At 47.5% G+C, this 11,150-nt stretch overlaps 1 protein-coding gene across 1 annotated transcript in view; it reads left to right on the forward strand.

Moving 5' to 3' along the window:
• The window catches only part of PCSK7 (proprotein convertase subtilisin/kexin type 7), a 22,864-nt gene that overhangs the window by 806 nt on the left and 10,908 nt on the right, over positions 1-11,150 (forward strand). The window contains exons 2-9 of the mRNA XM_042473966.1: positions 1,670-2,233; positions 2,521-2,655; positions 4,092-4,257; positions 5,725-5,815; positions 6,538-6,592; positions 6,831-6,969; positions 8,047-8,147; positions 10,568-10,735. Coding sequence (XP_042329900.1) covers positions 1,670-2,233; positions 2,521-2,655; positions 4,092-4,257; positions 5,725-5,815; positions 6,538-6,592; positions 6,831-6,969; positions 8,047-8,147; positions 10,568-10,735 — 1,419 coding nt within the window. The remainder of the gene's footprint in view (positions 1-1,669; positions 2,234-2,520; positions 2,656-4,091; positions 4,258-5,724; positions 5,816-6,537; positions 6,593-6,830; positions 6,970-8,046; positions 8,148-10,567; positions 10,736-11,150) is intronic.

The following is an 11,150-nucleotide window of genomic DNA, read 5'->3' on the forward strand; positions in this document are numbered from 1 at the left end:
AAAAGTGGCACTGAAAGACCTAGAGGTTCCTAGAGAGGACACTCCGCCAGGCATTTGTGGGTCCTCCAGCACAACTCTGTGGTCAGCTTCAACCAAAAGTGGCACTGAAGGACCCAGAGGTTCCTAGAGAGAACACTCTACTTTTGTAGGTCCTCCAGCACAACTCTATGGTCAGCTTTAACCAAAGGTGGCACCGAGGGACCTAGAGATTCCTAGAGAGGACACTCCGCTAGGCATTTGCAGCTCCTCAAGTGCAATTCACTGGTCAATGTCTGACAGATGTTGACCACAGAGTTGCACTGCAGAACCTGGAGATTCCTAGAGAGCTGTTCTCGCAGTGTTTTTGTTATTTGTGGTTTTACCACATTCACGGGGGTCCTATGCCCCTAACTCCACAGCGAATGTGGAGGGACATGTGTATTATTATTATTTTATTATCTTATATCTCAACATAGGGACAGTTCAAAGTGTAGGGACTCCACATCAGGACTGAAAGAGCAGACCCAAGTTGGCCATCTTGGGGCAGTGAGTTGTTCAGGTGAATGCTGACCCCTGCAAAGGTCTCATCTGCTTTGCCTGCCCAGATCTCCCACAGAAATGGGTTCAGGTTTCAAAAGAGGGGACCGTATGCGCCTCATTTCTCTCGCCCCTAATTCCTCGCACCTCTGTTGTGTCCCCCCCTATTCAATTTTTTCCTAAACTAAACCACCCCAGACATTGGTCCAAAACACAATGCAAAAATAATCCAGTCTGAGACCTCTTTAATTGCCTTGGCTCAGTGCTAGGGAATCCTGGGAACTAGTTTTGTGAGACATATAGCCTTCTCTGTCAGAGAGTTCTGGTGTTACGATTTCAAACTGGATTATTTCTGCAGTGTATTTTGGACCATTGTCATCTTTCCTTGCACAGGAGTCGCACCAGTCCTTTCTACACATACACACATGACTTTAAAATATGAAAATATGACTGTAGCTAACAAAGTATGGCTGTACCCACTGGTATAATCCCATTACCTGACTTATCTATTGTTTCTGTTAATTAGTTACAGCCCAGGTTAATGATTCCTTAGGAGCTTGTAACACCTTTCATCCAAAAGGATGAACGGGGTTTTATGGGTTTTGCTCAAAAGGGTCATATTATGCGTGGTAGTGTACAAACATCTCACCTGCTTGGGGTCCTAGGGAGCACCCACTATGCAAACACGGCATTTTCATTACATTCAAGTAGCCATGTTTATGTCCTCCATAATCCTAGGATTTGTAGTTTTGTCAGCTTCTTAGAATTCTCTGCTCATGAGCTTTGATGCTATAGTTCAGGAGATTCCTATGTGCCTCCCCAGATTAAAAATCCCAGGATTCCATTGACACTTAAAGTGGTATGAAATTGCAATAATGGTTCAGCATGAATGAACACTGGGTTGGGCTGTGATATTTTAAGAAAGGCACAAAAACATCTCCCTGTCCCCTTTTCTGCATCCTGCATGATTTTATCCACTCGGGGGGGGGGGGGGGGTGTCTGTGATTGCAAAGTCAGTTGGCAGCCAACATGCCAAAGGAACAGTTCTGGAAACTTTACCTGGTCCAAAATGCTGTGACCCTCCCAGGACTGCGTGTATGGAACGTCTCACTCACCTGTCAAAACAGCTTCTTTGCTATTGATTCATTTCCAGGCCGATGCCACTCCAGCGGACTCTTTTCTCTGCCTTCTGCAGCTGGCCTGTTGGATGCCTCCCTGGCGAGGCAACAAGGCGCCACCATGGAGAGCGGTGATGGAGGCCACACTGCGCTTCCACATGTGCCTTTGGCTAATGCCGGCCTGGATCCCTTTGCTGCTGCCAAACGGAGTTGCCTGGGGGGCAAAATTGGGGCCTGGGACAGAGTCTGCCACTGGGGGACCCCCGTGTCCCGGGAGGATGACCTGGGCAGTACATTTGAGTGGGCTGGAGGGCTCTCATCCCTCCGAGGAGGAGCTGGACTGGCAAGCGGACAGACTGGCCAAGGAAGCTGGACTTGTGAACATGGGCCGTGTCGGGGAGCTCCGGGGCCACTACCTCCTTGGCTATCAAGTGGCTGGCCAGGGTGTGGACCAGGGCCTTGAGGCCATCCAGCAGTCTGTGGAGGCAGTGTTGGCACAGCATGGCAGAGTGAGGTGGCACGCGGAGCAGAGGCTCCTGAAGCGATCCAAGCGCAGCCTGATATTCAATGACCCTAAATACCCTCAGCAGTGGCATCTGGTGAGTTTGCTTGGGGGCACTGCCCATGATGGGGGTGTGAGAAGCTAGGCTGAAGATGTCAAAGAGGGACCCTGGAGATGCTCTGGGTGTATGTGTTGTGTGGGTGCATGCATGTAGACATGCTTAGGTACTCCTGGGCATTCGTGTTGTTGAAGAGCAGAGCAGGCAGGGCTTGAAAGCTGTTTAAAAGGTGGGTTGCCTCGCCTAGAAGCTTCCGAGAGCAAATTCAGTTGCCCTCCTTGGCATGCCCTCTGAGCTTTGCCTCTTCCTTCCCTTGGCTGGTCTAGAACAACCGCAAGAGTCCCGGAATGGACATCAATGTGACAGGCGTGTGGGAGAGGAACGTGACAGGCCAGGGCGTGACAGTGGTGGTTGTGGATGATGGCGTGGAGCACACCATTGAGGACATCCAGCCCAACTACGTGAGTAGCCATGGCCTCATCCAGCCACTTGGCAGAGGACAAGAGGCCACTCAGTGAGGGGATGGCTTGTAATGTCCAGGCCTGGAGGAACTGGACATTACGCTGAGCCTGGAGGAACTGCGAGCAGGACCAGGAAAAACCAACCAACCCACATTTCCTGCTTTCCTGGCATCCAAGGCTTCATTTCCATTTTCCTTTCTCTGCATCACTTTCTCATCATTTCCTCTTTTGTGAGTTTTGTAAGTCTCTCATATATATTAAATTCCTGAATGGGGACCAGGTCTGAGCAAAACCATTGTTGTATGGAGCCAGTTAAGCCCCGCTGGCACAGTTGCTGTTATCTTCCACATCTGGTGGAATCATGCAGTGACCCAGATGTTGTTGGCTTGCATCTCTCAGCATCCCTCACCAGCTATATCAGTGGGAATAGCAGTTGCAACAGCATCCAGAGTGGCTGAATGGACTGGACTAAACTGAATACTTCACTGGGGACTGAAGATTTCACTGGATTAGATAGACTAGATTCTTCCTGCTGGGAGAGGAAAGTGGAGGTGGACTAGGGACTTGACTAGGGAACTGGCCTATCCAGTTTCCTTCTTGGGTGAGCTGGGCTTGTAACTCAGGAGTGTCCAGTGATGGCTGAAGGAGCTTGGCCCTTGGGAGACACAGATCCACCAAACGCTCCTACTGGTCCCATCCTGAGCCAATAAGTGCAGCTTGCTGTCTGAGCCTGGGCCTAGTCAGTGTAGGGAAAGTTCGGTTTCTGCCCTCTGTCCTCAGGAAATGGGGTGCTGCAGCATTTGTTTATTTATTAACTCAATTCCTACCTCACATATCAGCTTACAACATGGTGCCTTGCAACACATAATAAATACATAACTATGAATAACGAGTAAACTTTGGACACGTCATAAAATAATGTGAGTCACTAGAAAACACAGTAACGCTAGGAAAGCAGAAATCAATAGGAAATCTGGTAGAGCTTGTGTGAGGTTGATTGAATCACCAAGAAAGCCAGAGTTAGCAAGACTTGAATAGTACTCTTTAATAATGGAGCCTCTTGGATGACTCTCAGAGGTCACCATAAGATGAAGCCGGCTTGATGGCACACAGAACAAATATATTAATATGATGAAATTGCTGTAAAATAGAGCTTCCATGGGGACACCTGGAGCACCGCGGCAACACCATCACTGAGTAAAGCAACCTGCAAACCTAGAGTGCCCTGACACCATTGTCTGGCCCTATGGCCAAAAGGGAAGGAGCTCCACTTGAGTCCCTCTTTGCAGTAATTCCAAACTTCACGTCTGTTGTTCTGAGGTCCTTTGGCTGATGCCAGTGTGGTAGACCTTTATGTTTCACATCACATCACACACACACACACACCAGGGCAAAGAAGAAGTGGGAACTCAGCCCGGGTTTGGTCTCTTCTTCAGAGCCCTGAAGGTAGTTATGACTTGAACTCCAATGATCCAGATCCCATGCCTCATCCGGATGAGGAAAACGGCAACCACCATGGGACACGGTGCGCTGGGGAAATTGCAGCTGTCTCCAACAACAGCTTCTGCGCAGTGGGTGTTGCCTACGGGAGCCGGATCGCAGGTACTCATTCATTGTGGCATCCCCATCCCATCCCTGTGCACGTCTTTGGGGTTTGGGGCAAGAGTCATAATTATTTTTATTGCTTAAGTTGCTTAAATTGATCTTTCTTGTATGCTGCCCTGAAATCACAAGGGGATGCGAGTCGGCTGTTCTCCCCTTTGCACACGAGATGGCGCTTTTGCCTGAAAAGGAGCAGTGTTATTTTCCCTGAATAGAGAATTCAGCTCCCGGCACCCTTTCCCTTAACCAGATTGTTTAGCCTCATTAAAATTGTGTGGAATTTTTGGATTTGTGGTCTAAATTGCAAGTCCCAATTCCCTAGGATATTGCCATGGCAGTTAAAATGCAATCACAGTGCTAAAGTTGTGGGATACTACAGATTACTTGGTCCATCGCAGGTTACCTTTTATCCATGTTTTGGGCAGAAGCAGTGTTGTGGAGATATTTGTTTCTTCCCAGTCCAGATGAAATGGGTTCAATGCTGCCTTCCGGATGTTTTTGGAGTGGAAAACAAACCTGGTGCAGGAAAGGAGAATCATATCTTGTTTTGACAGTCTCCTTCCCTCCCTCTCTCTGTTGCAATCTCTTTGCCTGGCACCTGTGGATGACATAGTTGGCAAAATGCTTGTGGTGCCAAAGAGTGGCGGGTGGGCATTGAACTGGGCCCCCATAGCAGGAGTTGGTGTGTGGTGCCTATCTGCAGCAACATTTGCTGACTGCCAGTCTAAAATTCCCATACAAATTGGATTAATTATCAACTTGCTGGCTCATTGAAAATATGGCTCCAGATCAAGCATCCTTGCTTTCTTTCAAAACATATTCCTTGGAGAACCTTGGCATGAAAAAGCCCAGCTGCCCAGCAGCCTCTGTTTACTGTTGGGCAGCTTTAAGTTAATGTATGGTTCAGAAGGACTGGCATCCTGAAATGTCCTTAAGCGTTTTTCAAATCCTTCCAGCCAAAGTCTTGGGAAGGAGGAACATTTTGTGTGTTTGCTTGTGTGTGTGTGTGTGTTGTACACATGCTGCACTGGGAACGAATGGTGGAGGTGGACTAGTGACTTGACCCTTGCTGACATGTCCAATTCCTGGTTGTGCAACTATTGTAAAAACAGAATTGGTGGAGATAACATTTAGCAACCCTAGTTCAGCCCATCAGTTGCTGCTACAGTATTTCTGACTTCCCCATTATTTTATACTAATGCTCTTCTAAAAAGTAGAATAAATAAATGTGGGTGGGGCGGGGGGACACAAGCATGTTAGGGGGGGTAATGGTGACTTTCTGAGTGAGAGGCCCTTCTCTGTTCCTGAAGGCTCTCCCTTCAAGAGTGAATCTTAAGTAGGAGTGAAAGTGAAGCTCAGTCCTCCTTCCTCCTGGAAGTGACAGAGGAGCTCACCTTGTCTGTGTGCGCCTGTGAGAGGTTTGCTGGCCTCAGGGCCAACTCACCCTGCTTGTTCTTGGTTCCACAGGGATCCGTGTGCTCGACGGGCCACTCACGGACAGCATGGAGGCTGTTGCTTTCAACAAGCATTACCAGATCAATGATATCTACAGCTGCAGGTCAGTGAGATCCAAGAGCCCATCAGTAAGAACCACTGAGTCTAATGGGAAGGGAAAGGAGGTGTTTCAGGGTGGGACTGAGACACCCCAGCCCCGTATTAAATGTCTAACATTAGCAGTGTAGTGTCTTGTTCCTGAAGGAATAGCAAGGGGGTTGATTTGATTTCTGCTTCACATGGAACCTCCATAGCACATGACACTTCCCTTCTCACAAGATCTTCCCTGCCAAATTCTCATTTCCTGGAACCAGTTGGTCAGTAGGAGGGAAGAACCCTGTGCCCACTCAACCTGCAGGGGTCAGGCCAGGATCTGCCATCATATAGAACTGAATCATTGAAAGAGACACCAAGGCCCATCTAATCCAACCCCCTTCTGCAAATGGAGGAAATCCATCACTAACAAATCCGTGAGATGTGGATTATCCAACCTTTGCTTTAAAACCTCCAATGAAGGGGGGTCCATCACCTTCCAAGAGAGTGTATTCCACTGTAGAACAGCTCTTGCCGTCAGGAGAAAAATTCTTTCTAAGGTGTAGCTGGAATCTCCTTTCTTGCAACATGAATCTACTGGGGTTTATTTAGATCCTATCTCTGGCGCAGGAGCAGAAAACAGGTTTCCTTCCATTTTGCATGTGATGACTGCCCTGCAAATATTAAAACTGGATCTATCATGTCACCTCCTTTGCTCCCCTGTGGGGTCCTAAGTGGTGTCTTTCTTCACAGCTGGGGTCCAGATGATGATGGCAAAACTGTGGATGGTCCTCACCAGCTTGGAAAGGTAGAGGAACTTGTCTCTTTCTTTCCTCGCCAATCCCAGGGGGTCCAGAACATGCTTTTGCACCTGTGATTTATGCCAAATCAATTGTACTTGGCAGGTCCTGGTGGTGCAACAGCTAGCGGGGCAATGGTGACAGAAGCACTGTTGTGGTCCCCTGTCCTCCAGGGTTACCACAGACACAAGTTTTGACTAAACACGTGAAGCTGACAAAGAGCATCTTCTATCTCTCTTTCTGCAGGCCGCCTTGCAGCATGGTGTGATGGCTGGCCGTCGGGGCTTTGGCAGCATTTTTGTGGTGGCCAGTGGCAATGGAGGGCACCACAATGACAACTGCAACTATGATGGCTATGCCAACTCCATCTACACTGTCACCATAGGTAACATGGGCCCAGGCCAAATGGAGTGGGATCTGGGCATGGGGCATTTGGCTTCAGCTGCATTTGTCATTGTGGAAGATGTTCTGGGGCAGCAAAGCTGGGAAACATTACACTTTTGGGGATGCAGTTTCTGCCCTAGGAATCTGCTGCTTCCCAAGCAGATATTTTGGGTGGTCAGCCATTATTTATTTATCTATTGCTCTTACATCCTGCTTTTCTCTCAAAATGGGATAAAGGCAGTTTGCAATAGTCTAAAAAACAATAACTAAAACATTGATTACAGAAGTGAAAAGAGAATTAAATAATAATGTTATTTAAAACATGGTTAAAAACAAAAACACTTAAAATATAGTTACAATATAATGTCATTGGTATGGGGTGTGAAACAGCTACAATATCAGCAAAGCAGCAGCAACAATAATAGATTAGTGGGATTAGATGGCCCTGCAGTCCCTTCAAATGCTATGATTCTATGAGTAAGTGATAAGCATCATACCAATTTGTGAGCTGCCTTAAGTCCCGTATTGGGGAAAAGGCAGGATATCCTCATTGTCAATATCTTCATCATCACCATCATTAAAGAATTGCAGAGCTGGAAGAGGCTCATTTAGCATGATGGACTTTAAGCTTTATGTTTTAAACATGGTTTTAAACACTTGTAAATTAATTTGTAAAATTAGATTTTAATAGTATTGTCTATTTAACTTTTTTTTAAAAATAAGTTTATATTATACACTATTTTAGTTGCACTGTGTCCACTGTAAGATGCCTTGGGATATTGGGAGAAAAGTGGGATAGAAATAAAATAAAATAATAATCCAATCTCCTGCCAGAGCAGGGAATGCACAGCTACCCAGCCCCTGCAGCTCACAGGGGGTCCATTCCAAATTATGAGGCAGAAGTAAGTTGCCCTTTTCTTGTTTCCTTCCAAGGTGCCAGCCCTGGGGTTGGGGTGCTGGGAGCAAGGTGCCTCTTCCCACTGCAAGCCACCCCTCTCCTGGTCCAACTTGAGACTTGCCAAACATGCCTCAGGCCCATCTAGTCCCTCACTGGGGCTCCTGTTTTGTCTCTCCCCAGGTGCTGTGGATGAGATGGGCTACATGCCTTTCTATGCCGAGGAGTGTGCCTCCATGCTGGCTGTGACGTTTAGCGGTGGTGACAAACTCATGAGGAGCATTGTGAGTAGGATATGCTGTGGGCCACACACTCCCTGGGGCCTCCGCCTTGGCCATGTGGCCCTTTAGGGAAGGGGCAGTTGGGCTTGGTGGCACATGACCCCTTGAGCTGCCTTCCTCACCTGCAGACCTTCTCTGGCAATGTTGTTGGGTGGGGGGGATCTCCTTTTAAACTTTGCAGAGGATCACTCGGGACCAGAGCTTGTGCTTGTAACTGTGGCTAAGAGGGGCTCATTATTGACTGCTGACCTCCCTTGATCAAGGAGGGCAGGTGTCAGAGAGGAAGGGCTACATTAGCCCTTCAGGAGATCTGGGGGGGCATGTCCCTCCAAACAAAAAACTTCCCCAAATATCTTCTTGGGGAGAATTTTCAACACATGTTTGGGGCATTAGACCATTTCCAAAAATGTGGGGAAATGTCTGGGGCATTTGGGGACAAAAAAATTTCTGAACCGGGGGGGGCACAGAAACACCTGTGGGGGGCTCCTTCATGCAATACACAGGCTGCTTTGTGCCCACCTACATCCACCTACTTCTGGTCTAGGGAGTGTGGGGTCCTTGGGAACAATGACTGGCGTTGTTCTCTCTAGCGAGGGGCAAACAGAATCTAGGAGGCAGTCTTTCTGGTTCTGCTCAGAGCAGAGCTGTTTTCCTCTCTGGTAATGGATGTGAGAAAAGGGACTTCTGCCTCGCGTGCCAGAGCTTGCAAGGGGTGCTTCAACCTTCTTGCAAACGTTTCTGGCTTTTCTGCAAGGGTTGAGAGAGAGCTGTTCCATTTAGCGTACCTTTTCCCTGGCGTGTTTTCATTTACAGGGTGTTTGAGTTGCCTTTTGGAAATGCTGGAGTTAATTCTCCTGCTGGCTATCCTATGCTGGTGTTTTTGTGGGTTTTTCTTTTCTTTTTTTTCTTTTGGTAACATTGATGTTCTGCTGCTTCCTTAACGGGAAGAATTTTAACCCAACTTCTTGGCGCTCTCGTTGGTGTTTCCTGGCCAAAGCAAGCCCTTGTTTGAAAACTGGACATCCTGCATCCAAGGGTAAATCGCAGCTGTTAACAGCTGACAAAATGGTTCCACACTCGGCATAAAAAAGTCAATTGGGCAAATGTTGTTTTTGGCAAGGTGGGCGGAGGCAGACAGATCCCACAGTAGCCAGCCAGCTGGCACAAAGAGGGACCTGGAACCTTGAATGGGGCTGCAGTATTTCAGAAAAGCAAGTTTTAGTTCATGGGGTCATGAAGGAACCATCTAATTGGATGAGAGGAAGAGTCCCATCTAGGCTAGAGAGAAGGGCCTTCTAAATTGGGCCAGATACTTCTTGAAACTAGCATGCAGGGCATAGCAGTGCCCGCCTTCTCCTTTTGTTGTTAGTCCACTCACAGACTCTAGGTAAGGACCAGAGTGCACTTTCACTGCACTTTTTGATCTCACCAAAGACCCAAGCAAAGGGCAACTGAGTCTTCCTCTGTTCAAATCACCCACATCTTCCTTCCCTTCTTTCTGTTATGACATCATCGCGTCGTCTGTTCAGAATGACTGGAGCGCAGCTTTGACGCAGCTTCTGGCCTCTTAAGATGCATGTATCATTTAAACAGCACACCTCCAAAGTGACACAAAGCAGCTTTATTTTGGCCTGTCTGTTCGGGGCCAAAGTTTCCAAGCTACACAGAGCTTTGGAGTTACAAGTGGTGTAGGAATGGGGCATAGGAAATTATTGTATAGCAGAGTCAGGTCCCTCCAGGTCTTCCCTACTGCATCTAAGTATTGTCTCTAACCCCAAGCCCTGCTTATTTTCCAAAATGAGAGAAGATAAATGTGTTCAGGATGAGACAAATGGAGACTGTGAAAGGGCTTTCTCTCACTTGGCAGAGGAAGCTGCCTAATAGCTGGGCAGATTCTTAATTCATCCGTCCCGTCCAGTTCTGACTGGCAGCTGTCTCTGTCCAGGGCTCGCAGTGGGGATTTTTCCTAGCATCAGCTGGGGTCTTACCTTGCTTAGTTTCCAAAATCAGACAAGATTGAGTGTGTTGTTCAGTATGGGAGAGCAGTCAAAGCAAAAGTCAGAAATAAAACTGGAAAACAACATGCATAGGCAAGCAGGTTTTTCAGCAGAATGTTATGTGGTTAGGGATGCTTGAAGTAGAACTGTGTGAATGAGGTTCCAACCTGCCATTGCTTGAGATCCCATGTGCAACCAGTCCTTGGAAGAATTCCAGCCATTGATTGGAAGAAACCCTAACCTGTGTCTGTGGGTGTCATTTTTAGCCAGTCTCCTCAGTTTTGTGCATTCATTCCCTTCTCCTCTGCTTTTTTGCAGGAAGCATCCTTTGCTTTTGTTCTGTAGCCCAAACCTAGGACCTTTCCTGGAAAGCCTTCCCACTTTGACTTAATCCTCTTTCTTCTTCCTGGTTTTGCTTTCACCCAGGCCACCACAGACTGGGATTTGCAGAGGGGCACTGGATGCACCGAGGGGCATACAGGGACCTCGGCTGCTGCCCCATTGGCCGCTGGCATGATCGCCCTCATGCTTCAAGTGCGGCCTTGCCTTACCTGGCGGGATGTCCAGCACCTCATTGTCTTCACAGCCACCAAGGTGAGACGGGAGGCTGGGACACCCCTCCTCTTCCTCCCGCCGTGGGCTCCCTTTCTCCCAGCCCCAACTGGCTACTGGAGACCTCATGTGTCAGAGCACCCTACTCAATGCTGCCCAGTGCTCTCCTACAGCAAGAAACTCTTATCAGTGCTTGAGTACCAAAACCAGCTGTGGATCTAAAGTCGAAGGGATCTGCTCTGGGGTTTGGTTTGAACTTTAAAGTAGGTCTATAATGTGCTGAAACATTTATTTATATGATTTATATCCGCATTTCTCTCAACCAGGAGACTCACAGTATAGACTAAAGCAAAACATGGCTTTAAAAATATTTATACTTTTTAAACTTAAAGTTTAACATGGAATTTATTATTATTATTATTATTATTATTATTATTATTATTATTATTATTATTAT

Source organism: Sceloporus undulatus, chromosome 6 (genome assembly GCF_019175285.1).
Source record: "Sceloporus undulatus isolate JIND9_A2432 ecotype Alabama chromosome 6, SceUnd_v1.1, whole genome shotgun sequence".
Classification (NCBI taxonomy): Eukaryota; Metazoa; Chordata; class Lepidosauria; order Squamata; family Phrynosomatidae; genus Sceloporus; species Sceloporus undulatus.